Raw genomic sequence first — 16,085 nt, 5'->3', positions numbered from 1 at the left:
CGGTTGGAACATAGATCATAGGAACAGGAGTAGGCCATTCAGCCCCTCGAGCTTGAGGTCTAACCAGGGCTTTGTATCGCAGTAGCATAACCTCCTCCCCTTTGCATTCTAGCCCTCTAGTTATAAAGGCTAACATTCCATTAGCTTTTTTGATTATTTTTTGTACCTGACCACTACATTTTGGTGATCTGTGTACATGGACCCCTAAATTTCTTTAAACCCCCCCCCCCCCCCGACAATGTTTTGAGCTTTTCACCATTTAAAAAAAAATACCCTGATCTATCCTTTTTTGGTCCAAAAGGGATGACCTCACACTTGCCTGCGTTGAAATCCATCTGCCACAGTTTTCCCCACTCATTTAATCTATGAATGTCTCTCTGTAATTTTATGCTCCTGTCCACACTACTTATTATGCCACCAATCTTTGTGTCATCGGCAAACTTGGATATATGGCTCTCTATTGTGTTATCTAAGTCATTAATAAATATAGTGAATAGTTGAGGCCCCAGCATGGATCCTTCTGGGACACCACTCGTCACTTCCTTCCAATTCGAGTACATCCCCATTATCCCTACTCTCTGTCTTCTCCCGCCTAACCAATCTCATCAGGTCAATAATTTGCCTTCCATTCCATGAGCTTTAATTTTAGCGAACAGTCTCTTATGTGGAACCTTATCGAATGTCTTCTGGAAGTCCATATAAACCACATCCATAGACATTCCCATCTATTACTTTTAGTTACTTCCTCAAAAAATTCAATTAGATTTGTTAAACATGACCTACCCTTTACAAATTTATGGTGGCTCTCTCTAATCAGCTCAGATTTCTCTAAGTGCTCAGTCACTCTGACCTTAATTATAAATTTCAGTAATTTCCCCACAACAGATGTTAGTCACTCTCTCACCTGGTAGTTTTAATTCAGACAGTGCCTTTGCTTTATTACCCTTCTCGCTTATTATCGACTATGTGATTATTCATTTGAAACAGCCTCCAATGCCCAGAGATGTGAGCCAGTTCTGTAAACCGAGTCCAAAGCAGTGCAAAGGTCATCTCAAATGTGGGCCTGAACAGACCTGTTAACACAAGTCTGTGCTTGTGGCTCATTACCTGGTGTTTTCTGGCCCACAATTGGTGACACTTTTTTTGCTGATTTTGACGATTTGCTGACCCATGGAGTCGGGGTATTCTTTCATTGTGGCAGATAATTGAATCTCAGCTGTAGTTTAGTGGGTACATGCACCAAGATACTGAGCCCAGGCCGGTGCTAAATTAGCTCAGCTCAGGGATAAAGGAGCTACAGTTGCTCTCAACAACCCGAAAGGAGGTAGCCAGGTGTTATTGGGGCTAGCAGCAGTTATCAGGGAGGGGTATTGGGAGCAGCTCGGGCAAGAGCTACCAGGGTTGGCTTTCAGAGTGGTGGGGTATCGGGTATCCTGGGGGGAAGGGTGTTATCGGGGCAGGAAGAGAACTGACCCCTTTTATTATTTACACTTTTAGCTGCTTTATTTGTTTTTCTGTGTTTCCTTTCTCTCAAGGCCTCCCGCATACACAAAGCCCCCTGGAGCCGGGAGGGCGAGGCGGACGGGCCTGCAGACATATCCACCATTGCCAGGGCCACTCCGTGTTCATCCGACAGGAGGCGCACTCATTGTGGGGCCAGGCAGATGGTTTCGGTTGCTCCTCCCTCGGAGGTGAGATGCTTTGCTCCTTGAAACTCATCATGCGCGTGGCGGGTGCAAGGCAGGCTCCAACTGCCTTTAGAGTCCTGATAAGTCAGCGTAAAGATATGGTGTCCCTGTTGGCCATTTGGCAAGGAGTGACTGTGGGTCAGTATCGTCCCACAGTGTGTGAGGGAGTGACTGTGGGTCAGTAACGTCCCACAGTGTGTGAGGGAGTGACTGTGGGTCAGTATCGTCCCACAGTGTGTGAGGGAGTGACTGTGGGTCAGTAACGTCCCACAGTGTGTGTGAGGGAGTGACTGTGGGTCAGTAACGTCCCACAGTGTGTGTGAGGGAGTGACTGTGGGTCAGTAACGTCCCACAGTGTGTGAGAGAGTGACTGTGGGTCAGTAACACGTCCCACGGTGTGTGAGGGAGTGACTGTGGGTCAGTAACGTCCCACAGTGTGTGAGGGAGTGACTGTGGGTCAGTAACACGTCCCACAGTGTGTGAGGGAGTGACTGTGGGTCAGTAACACGTCCCACGGTGTGTGAGGGAGTGACTGTGGGTCAGTAACGTCCCACGGTGTGTGAGGGAGTGACTGTGGGTCAGTAACACGTCCCACAGTGTGTGAGGGAGTGACTGTGGGTCAGTAACGTCCCACGGTGTGTGAGGGAGTGACTGTGGGTCAGTAACGTCCCACGGTGTGTGAGGGAGTGACTGTGGGTCAGTAACGTCCCACAGTGTGTGAGGGAGTGACTGTGGGTCAGTATCGTCCCACAGTGTGTGAGGGAGTGACTGTGGGTCAGTAACGTCCCACAGTGTGTGAGGGAGTGACTGTGGGTCAGTAACGTCCCACAGTGTGTGAGGGAGTGACTGTGGGTCAGTATCGTCCCACAGTGTGTGAGGGAGTGACTGTGGGTCAGTATCGTCCCACAGTGTGTGAGGGAGTGACTGTGGGTCAGTATCGTCCCACAGTGTGTGAGGGAGTGACTGTGGGTCAGTATCGTCCCACAGTGTGTGAGGGAGTGACAGTGGGTCAGCAACGTCCCACAGGATGGGGGAATAACCCTGATAATAAAGGATGAGATAAGGACAGTGGTGAGAAAGGATCTCGGCTCGGAAGATCAGGAAGTAGAATCAGTCTGGGTGGAAATAAGAAATAACAAGGGGCAGAAAACAGGTGTGGGAGTAGTTTATAGGCTCCATAACAGTAGCTATACCGTTGGTCAGAGTATTAATCAAGCAATAATAAGAGCTTTTAACAAAGGTAATGCAATAATCGTGGGGGACTTTAATCTTCATATAGACTGGGCAAATCAAATTGGCAAAGGCAGTCTGGAGGACGAATTCATAGAATGCATTCAAGACCATTTTCTAGAACAATACGTCATGGAGCCAACCGGGGAACAGGCTATTTTAGACCGGTCTTGTGTAACGAGACAGGGTTAATTAGTAATCTCATAGTAAACGATCCTCAGGGGAAGAGTGATCATAATATGATAGAATTTCACATTGGGTTGAGGAGTGACATGCTGAAGTCTGAAACTAGAGCCATAAACTTAAATAAAGCCAATTACATAAGTATGAGGGGCGAGTTGGCTAAGGTAGGTGGGAAATTAGATTAAAGGTACGACACTAAATAAGCAATGGTGAACATTTAAAGAAATATTTCAAAATTCTCAACAAATATACATTCCATTGAGAAATAAAAACTCCACAGGAAAAGTGATCCATCCGTGGCTAACTAAAGAAGTTAAGGAGAGTATTAGATTAGAAGAAGAGGCTTATACGTTGTGAAAAAGAGTAGTAAGCCTGAGGATTGGGAGAGTTTTAGAAACCAGCAAAGGATGACCAAAAAATTGATAGAGGGAGAAAATAGAATATGAGAGTAAACTAGCAAGAAATATAAACAGATTGTAAGAGCTTCTACAAGTATGTAAAAAGGAAGAGAGTAGCAAAAGTAAACGTTGGTCCCTTAGAGGCTGAGACAGGAGAAATTATAATGGGGAATCAGGAAATGGTAGGGACGATAAACAAATTTTATATCTGTCTTCACAGTAGAAGACGCAAAAAGCAAACCAGAAATAGTGAGGAACCAAGGGGCTAATGAGAGTGAGGCACTTAAAAGTAATTAATATGAGTAGAGAAAAAGTACTGGAGAAATTAATGGGACTAAAAGCTGACAAATCCCCCTGGACCTCATGGCCTACATCCTAGGGTTCTAAAAGAGGTGGCTGCAGAGATAGTGGATGCATTGGCTGTGATCTTCCAAAATTCCCTAGACTCCAGAATGGCCCCAGCGGATTGGAAGGTAGCAAATGTAACCTCGCTATTCAAGAAAGGAGGGAGAGAGAAAACAGGAAAGTACAGGCCATTTAGCCTGACATCAATCATCTGGAAAATGCTGGAATCCATAATTAAGGAAGTGGTAACAGGGCACTTAGAAAATCATAATATGATTAGGCAGAGTAAGCATGGTTTTATGAAAGGGAAATCGTGTTTAACAAATTTATTAGAGTTCTTTGAGGATGTAGCAGGGTAGATAAAGGGGAACCAGTGGATGGAGTATATTTGGATTTTCAAACGGCTCATGAGGTTGGGAGTAATTATATTAGCATGGATAGAGGATTGGTTAAAGGACAGAAAAGAGAGACGGAATGGAAGGGTCATTTTCAGTTTGGCAGGCTGTAACTAGTGGGGTGCCGCAAGGATCGGTGCTTGGGCTTCAGCTATTTACAATCTGTATTAATGATTTAGATGAAGGGACCGAGTGTAATGTATCCAAGTTTGCTGACAATACAAAGCTAGGTGGGAAAGTGAGCTGTGAGGATGACACAAAGAGTCTGCAAAGGGATATAGACAGGTTAAGTGAGTGGGCAAGAAGGTGGCAGATGGAATACAATGTGGGGAAATGTGAGGTTATTCACTTTGGTGGGAAGAATAGAAAAACAGAATATTTTTTAAATGGTGAGAAACTATTAAATGTTGGTGTTCAGAGAGATTTTGGTGTCTTGGTACACGAAACACAGAAAGTTAGTACGCAGGTACAGCAGCAATTAAGAAGGCCAATGGCATGTTGGCCTTTATTGCAAGGGGGTTGGAGTACAAGAGTAAGGAAGTCTTACTACAGTTGGACAGGGCTTTGGTGAGACCACACCAGGAGTACTTTGTGCAGTTTTGGTCTCCTTATCTAAGGAAGGATATACTTGCCTTAGAGGTGGTGCAACAAAGGTTCACTGGATTTATTCCTGGGATGAGAGGGTTGTCCTATGAGGAGAGATTGAATAGAATGGGCCTATACTCTGTGGAGTTTAGAAGAATGAGAGGTGATCTCATTGAAACATATAAGATTCTGAGGGGGTTTGACAGGGTAGATGCTGAGAGGTTGTTTCCCCTGGCTGGAGAGTCTAGAACTAGGGGACATAGTCTCAGGATAAGGGGTCGGCCATTTAAGACTGAGATGAGGAGGAATTTCTTCACTCAGAGGGTTGTGAATCTTCAGAATTCTCTACCCCAGAGGGCTGTGGATGCTCAGTCATTGAATATATTCAAAGCTGAGATCAATAGATTTTTGGACTCTACTGGAATCAAGGGATATGTGGTTCGGGTGGGAAAGTGGAGTTGAGGTCGAAGATCAGCCATGATCTGATTGAATGGTGGAGCAGGCTCGAGGGGCCGCACGGCCTACTCCTGCTCCTATTTCTTATGTCCCACAGTGTGTGAGGGAGTGACTGTGGGTCAGTAACGTCCCACAGTGTGTGAGGGAGTGACTGTGGGTCAGTAACGTCCCACAGTGTGTGAGGGAGTGACTGTGGGTCAGTAGCATCCCACAGTGTGTGAGGGAGTGACTGTGGGTCAGTAACGTCCCACAGTGTTTGAGGGAGTGACTGTGGGTCAGTAACATCCCACAGTGTGAGAGGGAGTGACTGTGGGTCAGTAACATCCCACAGTGTGTGAGGGAGTGACTGTGGGCAGGTAACAGGTCCCACAGTGTGTGAGGGAGTGACTGTGGGTCAGTAACGTCCCACAGTGTTTGAGGGAGTGACTGTGGGTCAGTAACATCCCACAGTGTGTGAGGGAGTGACTGTGGGCAGGTAACAGGTCCCACAGTGTGAGAGGGAGTGACTGTGGGTCAGTAACACGTCCCACAGTGTGTGAGGGAGTGACTGTGGGTCAGTAACACGTCCCAGTGTGAGAGGGAGTGACTGTGGGTCAGTAACACGTCCCACAGTGTGAGAGGGAGTGACTGTGGGTCAGTAACACGTCCCACAGTGTGTGAGGGAGTGACTGTGGGCAGGTAACAGGTCCCACAGTGTGTGAGGGAGTGACTGTGGGTCAGTAACGTCCCACAGTGTTTGAGGGAGTGACTGTGGGTCAGTAACATCCCACAGTGTGTGAGGGAGTGACTGTGGGCAGGTAACAGGTCCCACAGTGTGTGAGGGAGTGACTGTGGGTCAGTAACACGTCCCAGTGTGAGAGGGAGTGACTGTGGGTCAGTAACACGTCCCACAGTGTGTGAGGGAGTGACTATGGGTCAGTAACGTCCCACAGTGTGAGAGGGAGTGACTGTGGGTCAGTAACGTCCCACAGTGTGTGAGGGAGTGACTGTGGGTCAGTAACGTCCCACAGTGTGAGAGGGAGTGACTGTGGGTCAGTAACACGTCCCAGTGTGAGAGGGAGTGACTGTGGGTCAGTAACACGTCCCACAGTGTGTGAGGGAGTGACTGTGGGTCAGTAACACGTCCCAGTGTGTGAGGGAGTGACTGTGGGTCAGTAACACGTCCCACAGTGTGAGAGGGAGTGACTATGGGTCAGTAACGTCCCACAGTGTGAGAGGGAGTGACTGTGGGTCAGTAACGTCCCACAGTGTGAGAGGAAGTGACTGTGGGTCAGTAACACGTCCCAGTGTGTGAGGGAGTGACTGTGGGTCAGTAACACGTCCCACAGTGTGTGAGGGAGTGACTATGGGTCAGTAACGTCCCAGTGTGAGAGGGAGTGACTGTGGGTCAGTAACGTCCCACAGTGTAGGAGGCAGTGATTGTGGTAAAATTAGTCCATAAGTTTTATTGTCGATTGAACTCTTCTACAGAACTCTTTATTAAATGTTTTGGTTTTAAATTCAAGTGTCTTGATTGGGTCCAGTGAAAAGCATCTGTTTCAGCCCATCCCATCAGGTGTGGGTCTTCACTCCTATAGGCCAGCCTCAACTGCCTTGTACAGGAACTGAATATAAGGCTGCTGGGGCAGCAAAGCGTGAGTGAGTGAGTGAGTGACGGAGCCAGAATAAAGGAGCGTGTCTTTTGGATGAGATGTTAAACTGAGGCCCCATCTGCCCTCTCAGGTCAATGTAAAAGATCCCATGGCTCTATTCAAAGATAAGGTTCATTCTCCCAGCGTCCTGGCCAACATTTATTGAAGAAAGTCTTGGAAAAATTGGGGCTGTTTCCATTAGAAGAGAGGAGATTGTGTGTTGATTCGACAGTGTAGAGGGAGCTTGACTCTGTATCTAACCCGTGCTGTACCTGCCCTGCGAGTGTTTGATGGGACAGTGTAGAGGGAGCTTTACTCTGTATCTAACCCGTGCTGTACCTGCCGTGGGAGTGTTTGATGGGACAGTGTAGAGGGAGCTTTACTCTGTATCTAACCCGTGCTGTACCTGCCCTGCGAGTGTTTGATGGGACAGTGTAGAGGGAGCTTTACTCTGTATCTAACCCGTGCTGTACCTGCCCTGGGAATGCTGGATGCTGACACTGGGTGTTCCATTCCTTAGCATGGACATACATCACGGAAAGTTATAGTAATGTTCTTTGAACAGACCCGGAGTTGGACGCCTGTGCCGGTGACGGTTGGGGTTTGTATATTTCAGAGCTGTTGGAATTGTGGTCGGAAGGCAAGTGAAACCTGCAGTGGCTGCAATACGGCCCGTTACTGTGGCTCCTTCTGTCAGCACAAGGACTGGGAGAAGCATCACCATGTCTGCGGGCAGAATCTCCAGGCCCTGCAATCCAGCACTGCTACCAGCACACCCTCCACCAATGCCGGCAGCCAGTCCCAGCCAGATGCCATTGCTGCCAGCAGTGTGGCCAGAAGCCCCGGAGACACTAGATCCACGACTGCCTCTCGCTCCTCCTCTCCTCCCACCCCCGTCCCCGTCGAAACTGCCTCCCGCTAACCCACAACGCAACTACTCAGCTACCTGAAGACTCCATTGAACTTTGACCTCTGAATGACCTCTTGTCATTTGTTTAACCCTCGGAGTTTCTGCAACCTCACTCGACCCAGACGAGACAAAGAAATCCATCTGCTTTTTTATTTTTTTGGCCATTTACCAAACGTTCCCTCTTCTGCAGCGTTGCAGGCTCTGAACGTTATCTGGAGATTTATCTCTGGGTCACAGCCTGTCACGCCTCTTTGGAGGATTGTAAACTCACAGCACAGAAACTTCTTAAAGTTCAGCAAGATTCCTGATTCAGTTGGAATGAGACAAACGCCGAATGTGGAAAAGACTTGTTGCTGCTTTAACAATTCCAAAAATACTCACTCCGACGCGCTCTCGCACACTCCAAGAACACCACGAACGCACCGACAAACACGCCCCAGAAATTCACACTTACATGCTCTGACATACATCACAAAAGTACTCCCAGTTGGACAGTGGCATTCAGACACACATGCTCACACTCAAGACACATGCTCACACAGGAAGGAGCTCACTACGTACTACCTTGCTAGCCAGCCAAGAAGATACCAGATGCACCTCGGCTCCAAAGTAAACCCAAAAAATCACCCTGCCACAGCCCCGTGTTGCACTGCCAAAGTCACTCATGAAAGAGGAGCAGCACTTCGGAACTCACTGAGCAAGTGTAGAGCCCCTCGGCCATGGTGCTCCCACACCATAGAAGCACGAGCCCTACAGAGGGCAGGATCCAAATCAGGCAGGGCCCCTATCTTTCTTGTGGATTTACGGATGTGATTAGTTTGACTTGTGGTTGTCAAACAATCCTGAAGAGACAGCGTTACAGAGAAGTGATTGGCGACAGGGAGAGTGAGCGTGCGAAGGATTCACTCTCAGCGACCTTACTGTGCTTAATATGATGATGAGAAGTGAGCAGCACCTGCTGACTAAGGAAAAGATGTCTTTTTTTGTTTTGTGAAGAAAGGAACAGAAAGATGTTAATAAATGTGACAATCGTTTAATTTTTAAGTTCTTTTCAAGCATGAATGAAGTTTTGACTTGCCGAACTCCTTCAATTCTCACTATCTCCTTTCACTCCTTCTCCACTCTATCTTTCTCTGTCTCTCTCCTGTCTTTCCTTGTCTATCTTTATATCTTTTTCTCTCTCTCTCTTTTTGGTGCAGGTCTCCCTAAGAACAGTATTGATGTACAGATGATACTCCTTGTTCTTGTGATGTCTCGATGTGATTGTGTTGTCCAGGTGTTTTTTGAAACATGTGACAATTTTTTTTCCATTTTGATTTTTTTTTCCCTGCGTGGGCTGAATTTTTAGAAGAAAAATACCTCCACCCCCACCCCTTCTCCTCCTCTTCCCCCCCTCCTCCTCCTCCATGAGCCCCTCCTCCATCCCCCCCCCCCACAGCATTAATCAGTGATGAGGAGGGAGTGGTTCTGGTTGTGGTCCTGATTCCATTTGAGCAGAGCCTCTGGGTTACAGAGCCAGTGGCACGGACAGTGGGTCAGTGAGGGGAATGTATGGTGGCAGACAGTGGGTCAGTGAGGGGAATGTATGGTGGCACGGACAGTGGGTCAGTGAGGGGAATGTATGGTGGCACGGACAGTGGGTCAGTGAGGGGAATGTATGGTGGCACGGACAGTGGGTCAGTGAGGGGAATGTATGGTGGCAGACAGTGGGTCAGTGAGGGGAATGTATGGTGGCAGACAGTGGGTCAGTGAGGGGAATGTATGGTGGCAGACAGTGGGTCAGTGAGGGGAATGTATGGTGGCAGACAGTGGGTCAGTGAAGGGAATGTATGGTGGCACGGACAGTGGGTCAGTGAGGGGAATGTATGGTGGCACGGACAGTGGGTCAGTGAGGGGAATGTATGGTGGCAGACAGTGGGTCAGTGAGGGGAATGTATGGTGGCACGGACAGTGGCTCAGTGAGGGCGTGGACATCCCTCGATCAATTGCTGAATGAAGATGCAGCTGAAATTTGACCCATTTCTTATTTTTTTCCACTAAACCCTCATTTGTTGATTAGCTGCATAACTTCAGTTGTAACACAAAGTTCCCTTTAATTAAAAAAACATTCCTTTTTGTAAAGTTGACTGACGGGGGCAGTTTACTCCCCAGTGGGAGCTGCCTGAGTTGTGCTGTTAACGAGAGACTGCAGTCCCCTCTGTCACATACCCCATGCTGTGATAGTCTGAGACCCAACCTGGTAAAGCTGCTCTTTGTTAGTTATCGGGAGTCGGTGGGGCCAGAGGGAAGTGACGGTGTGTGTTTGGAATCTGCCTGTTCTTGCAATTTCCTCTTATCCTTCACTCCCATTTCCCAAAAATGACCACTGGATTTTCATACAGTGGCCAATCGAAATACAGTATCCATTGCTGCACGGTGGTTGTATGTGTGAAAGGTCCTGTGTTTAGATTGGCTGTTCATAGTGCCAGGCAGGGTCTGGAGGCTGCTGATGATTTGAATAATGAGACCTCATTGCACCTGCTACTGGCCCCACGTTACTCCTGAACTCCAACATTTACTCACAAGGGGGCACTGATTCCATTTTTCTGCAAAAATCGGATTTATAGTGAAATGCAAAGTCAAAGTTTGTAGGTTGAGGGCCGGTCCCCTCGGGCCGTCCTGTGGCTCGCAGTCCATAGCCCATCACCGGCTCAGTGCCCACGCTGCCAGTGTGTGTAATGGTGTAAAGGGAATCCAGCCAAAGAGCTTCTCAAATGGACCAGACCCGAGTGTTTACAGCTCCCGATTCACTCACACAACAGGATGGAAACTGGAGTGGCTGTATTCTTAAAAAAACAAGTCAGGAATGCAACAGCTGAAGTGAAATGATTGTTACTTTATTTATCGTGTGATATATGGATAATGTCTATTTTTCTTAGATTTCATAAAGAGGTAATATATAAAATATTTCTGGTGATTTCTGCAGGGTAGCCTATACTCTTTTTCCATGTTCCCCTCTCTCTCACAACCTCTCAGTCTTTATGTTCCACACTACCTCTGACAGCCTGTCGCTCACTGATTACTGCGTTAGACCAAAACCCATGGGACACAGCTCACTCCAGCAGGTTGACTGACTTCAGGTCAAGGGTTAGTCAGACTGAAGTGGGAGCCAGGCTCCTAGCTGCGGGAAACATCTGGACAGAGGACAGTTGTGGCTCTGGTGATCCATGAATTAGAAACATTTTAAGGGGCATACTGCCCCCCACCCCACCAAAACACCACCGACCTGCTGCAAGAACTGCAAATTCTGGGCTCAATCGAGCTAGGGTGAGGGAGGTGCAGTGGAGCAGTTCTAGGCGCCTCTGCCTTCTGCGGGAGGTGGGCGCCTCTCTCTAGGAGTTGGTGTCTGTCTGTCCCCTTCTCTGGGTGGGTGCCTCTCTTAACCTCCCTCTGGGGGCTTGACAGGGTAGATCCTGAGAGGTGCTTCCCCTGGCTGGAGAGTCTAGAACTAGGGGGCATCGTCTCAGGATAAGGGTTGGCCATTTAGGACTGAGATGAAGAGGAATTTCTTCACTCAGAGGGTTGTGAATCTTAGGAATTCTCTACCCCTGAGGGCTGTGGATGCTCAGTCATTGAATATATTCAAGGCTAAGATCGATAAGATTTTTGGACCGGAGGGGAATCAAGGGATATGGGGATCGGGCGGGAAAGTGGAGTTGAGGTTGAAGATCAGCCATGATCTGATTGAATGTCGGAGCAGTCTCGAGGGGCCGTATGGCCTACTCCTATTTCTTATGTTCTCAGGAACATGGGCACCTCTGCCCCTCTCTGCGTGATGGGTGCCTCTCCCCATCGTATTTGGTTTGTTTTTTGATTACAGTGAATAATGTACAGGACTTTCTGCACAAACCAAAGTCGCTGTTGCCCACAACACCTCAATGAGACAGCAGACACTCCGCAGTCAGTGTGCAGAGGGGAGAGACGCTGCACAACCAGTACATGCTGGTAAAAGATCCACCTTCTCCAGTCACTCAGCTCTCGTGGTGGAAGCTGGGACTGGCTCAGGATATTACTCAGCTTCTTAATGAAAGTGGGAGGGTGGTGGGATTCTGCTGGCAGTCTCCTGGTTCAGCATCTTTCCATTTATCCACCTGCAGATTCAGTCAGACATAAGAAATAGGAGCAGGAGTAGGCCATACGGCCCCTCGAGCCTGCTCCGCCATTCAATCAGATCATGGCTGATCTTCAACCTCAACTCCACTTTCCTGCCCGATCCCCATATCCCTTGATTTTCCCCCAGTGTCCAAAAATCTGTCGATCTCAGACTTGGATATATTCAATGACTGAGCATCCACAGCCCTCTGGCGTAGAGAATTCCAAAGATTCACAACCCACTGCGTGAAGAAATTCCTCCTCATCTCAGTCTTAAATGGTCGACCCCTTATCCTGAGACTATGCCCCCTAGTTCTAGGCAGTCCTGAAATTCAGGGTACGCTGACGCAGCCACTACCCCTGACCCATATTCCTCTTGTTTCATGTCCTGCTTACTTCATCCTGTGGAATGTGAAGTTCCTGCAGATGGTGGGCCGGGAATTGGCCCCATTCTGCGTCCTGTCTGAACCGGGTACAGAGAGACTGCTGAGCTCCTGTTTATCACAAATCTGATCTAATTCCTTGCAAGCGGTTCCCTCTGTCCATTGCTTTGACTGCTGCGCCAGGACAGGCTGTTGGATAAAACCTCAACAGCAATGAACAACCCAACCCGAACCACCGAAACACCTCCCTCCCCTCACCGTACCCAGCCTACCTCAGCCTGATGCCCAATATAAAGCCCATCTTTGACCAGTAGACAGACCAGTTTAGGGGCTCAGTCCTCGGTCCGGCTCCACTCTGGGGCTCAGTCCTCGGTCCGGCTCCACTCTGGGGCTCAGTCCTCGGTCCCGCTCCACTCTGGGGCACAGTCCTCGGTCCCGCTCCACTCTGGGGCTCGGAACCCTGTCCAGCTCCAGTCTGGGGCTCAGACCTCAGTGACGCTGTGACCTCACTAGGGCTTTGAAAGGAAGCCGTTCCCACTGAATTTTTTTCCAGTTGGAGAGGTAGGAATTTGAGGCCTACTAATGAACGAAGAGGTGTGGAATAAGCGGGAGGGTCCCAGCTGGTTCTGTGCAGCACCGTGAGCCAAGGCTTCTGTAGACTTTCATGGGCAAGTTATCTCCATTCACAGAATGGATGGGGCTCCCCTCACACTGGCGTGTTGTTGCTGGGATGTCCCAAAGCTTCCCTGGATTTTCAAACTCTTGAAGGGTAGGGAGGAGATGAGGAGACATTTTTTTTACGCAGCGTGTTGTTATGATCTGGAATGCACTGCCTGAAAGGGCGGTGGAAACAGATTCAATAATAACTTTCAAAAGGGAATTGGATAAATACATGAAGGGGAAAAATCTGTAGGGTTATGGGGAAGAAACAGGGGAGTGGGGATTAATTGGATAGCTCTTTCAAAGAACTGGCACAGGCACGATGGGCCGAAAGGCCGCCTCGTGCTGTGTTATTCTGTAGGCCTGGACAGTCTAATTCTCCAGTGTGCGATCTGAAAATTTCTAAACTGTAAACCAGACACCAAAAATGTGACTTTTTGAAAACAAGTTAATTTCCTTGTTCTGTGCAGCAGATGATTAGCTCATTTTCAGCAGTGGCCAAGCACACAACTTGAACTGTGAACCCATCTCCTGGACAACTGAAAATAACACTTAATTTGCTCGCCCCCATGTTCTGAGAATGATTTGTGCAGTGGGCCCATCCCTGACCGCGACTGGGGAACTTGCTGTGTATTCCAGGCCTCTGTAGCAGGATAATCATTTGTTAAATTTAGAGGAAGGAGGAGAAATTCTACCCTGAGCCCCACACACAGTCCGTCATCAAGACCACCTTCCACTTCTGGCATAGTCTGTCGACACCCCCAACTCACACCAACATCAGCTGGGGAATCGGCGTCGATAACACTCCCTTCACTGGATTTCCCACCTCCACCCTTCACAAACACCAGCTTATCCACAGCCCGTGTCCACTATATAATCCCCCACCCCCACCCACACCCACACCCCATTATAGTCTCTCACCCCCACTCCTACCCCTGTCCAGCCCCACTATACAGTCCCTCACACCCCCGCCCAGCCCAACCATACAGTCCCTCACCCCCACCCTGCCCCATTATAGAGTCTCTCACCCCCACTCCTAACCCTATCCAGCCCCACTATATAGTCCATTGCCCCCCCCCCCCACACCCCCGCCCAGCCCCACCATACAGTCCCTCACACCCCCGCCCAGCCCCAATGTACAGTCCATCACCCCCGCCCAGCCCCACCATACAGTCCCTCACACCCCCGCCCAGCCCCACCGTACAGTCCCTCATACCCCCGCCCAGCCCCACTGTACAGTCCCTCACCCCCCCACCCCAGCCCCACTGTACAGTCCCTCACCCCATCACAGAGTCTCGTAACCCACCCTCACCGCAGCATCCCAAAGACCCACGACCCCCACCTTCACTGGTTCAGCGAATCCTAGTCTCCGTCTTTAAATCACTCCATGGTAGCACACTACTCCAGTGATCTGCAGCAACACATCCCTGTGGAAATACAGTCCCCGTGTACAGTCCAAGGGCAGGGGTCAGTGTACAGTCCCTGTGTACAGGCCCCGGGCAGGGCTCAGTGTACAGTCCCTGTGTACAGTCCCCGGGCAGGGCTCAGTGCACAGTCCCTGTGTACAGTCCCAGGGCAGGGCTCAGTGCACAGTCCCTGGGCAGGGCTCAGTGCACAGTCCCTGGGCAGGGCTCAGTGTACAGTCCCTGGGCAGGGCTCAGTGTACAGTCCCTGGGCAGGGCTCAGTGTACAGTCCCCGTGTACAGTCCCCGGGCAGGGTTCAGTGTACAGTCCCCGTGTACAGTCCCCGGGCAGGGCTCAGTGTCCAGTCCCCGTGTACAGTCCCCGGGCAGGGCACAGAACCAAGAAAATTGTTTACAAAAAATAGATGGATGGAAATTTAATTTTTCAGTTGTGTTTATTCTGTTGGGGCACTTCCTTACAAATGGGTTGAAAACAGGTTAGTTTAACCAACCACATAACCTGTAGATTGACTCTTCTACTCACCTCCTCTACTCAATAGCACAAGAGAAGCTGTAGAGGAGCAGTTAGCCAGCAGAGCAAGAGCCTGGTGATAACCAGTTACTAATGCTCCTTGCTCATGTGGAGAATTGCTGCTTAGAGGTTTTGCCCAGTTTGTTCACCTGTCCAGTCCAGTTCCTTCTGAAGACAAGAGTTAGACAGGGAAGGTGAAACCCTCACAGGGTGAGAGAGCAAGAGGCCTACACACAGAGGAATAACAGGTGAGATCCACTGTCTGTGATGTTCCTGACAGTCAGTGCATTGGGGCAGATGCAAGAGCGAGTGTGTGTACTATCCACATGCACAGTCTGTGCATCGGCTCCAGTCACTTTTCTCAGACCAGTTACATTTCACTGTTGATTCTGGTTTCTGAATGGCCCTGAAATTGGAGTTATCTCTAAATCGGTCCAAACCTTTCTGTTCCTTTTTGTTACTCTTCAACTGCCAGGTTCTGCATCTTGGCGGTACCTCTCAGTGACACCCTCACACATACCTGCACCTAGCCAGGGACTGAACAACAAAAAAATATTTTTAAATCATGAGATTGGAGACAGTGTCTAGGAACTGGTGCCAACAGATACGTTTACACTGAACGCAAAGTTTGCTCTCAGTCACAGTGACAGTTGATCCGGGAGAAGAAAAACAGGCATAATTCTTGCTCCTGATCGCCCTTCAGTGACCGCAGCTGGAATGTGTGCAATACTTCAATTTAAAGTGAGTCAGTACAGGCAGCTTAACAGACTGAAGGTGAGGAGTTTCCTTTCATTAGATGAGGTTTTTTTTTTGAGTTCTGTGGCCATTCTTGCGAAGCGATGTGACAGATGTTTGGGCATGCGGTTCCCCTTGAGTTGGGCTTTCAGTGTACTGTATGTTCAACTGTGACTCTAACATTATGATTCAGGTATGTCTGTACTTATTCTGTATCTCTGTGTAATAAAAGACTTTAATATCACACCTTTACCTGTCTTTATAATGTGCCTGACAAGTGTTGCAAAGTCAGCAGGACTATTGTGCATGTGCAGGGTACGTTCATACACACGTAGATCTATGCGCACACACCCACTGCTGATACACTGGCTCAAATCCACGTAAACACACACACTGCAAAAACTCTGTGCCAGTGCATTA

At 48.9% G+C, this 16,085-nt stretch overlaps 1 protein-coding gene across 15 annotated transcripts in view; it reads left to right on the top strand.

The window, feature by feature from the left end:
* The window catches only part of cbfa2t3 (CBFA2/RUNX1 partner transcriptional co-repressor 3), a 164,259-nt gene extending 155,394 nt beyond the window's left edge, over positions 1–8,865 (top strand). For 12 of the 15 annotated variants that reach the window (XM_067998229.1, XM_067998230.1, XM_067998231.1 and 9 more), the window contains 2 exons: positions 1,536–1,691; positions 7,528–8,865. In XM_067998229.1, the coding sequence (XP_067854330.1) occupies positions 1,536–1,691; positions 7,528–7,833 (462 nt within the window). In that variant the 3' untranslated portion in view covers positions 7,834–8,865. The remainder of the gene's footprint in view (positions 1–1,535; positions 1,692–7,527) is intronic. The other 3 variants (XM_067998225.1, XM_067998227.1, XM_067998224.1) reach the window with 1 other exon arrangement.
* The last annotated feature ends 7,220 nt before the right edge of the window (positions 8,866–16,085 follow it).

This window comes from Heptranchias perlo, chromosome 16 (assembly GCF_035084215.1).
Source record: "Heptranchias perlo isolate sHepPer1 chromosome 16, sHepPer1.hap1, whole genome shotgun sequence".
NCBI classification, from domain to species: Eukaryota; Metazoa; Chordata; class Chondrichthyes; order Hexanchiformes; family Hexanchidae; genus Heptranchias; species Heptranchias perlo.
The sequence above is the reverse complement of the archived record's forward strand: the minus strand, read 5'-3'. Positions and strand labels throughout refer to the sequence as shown.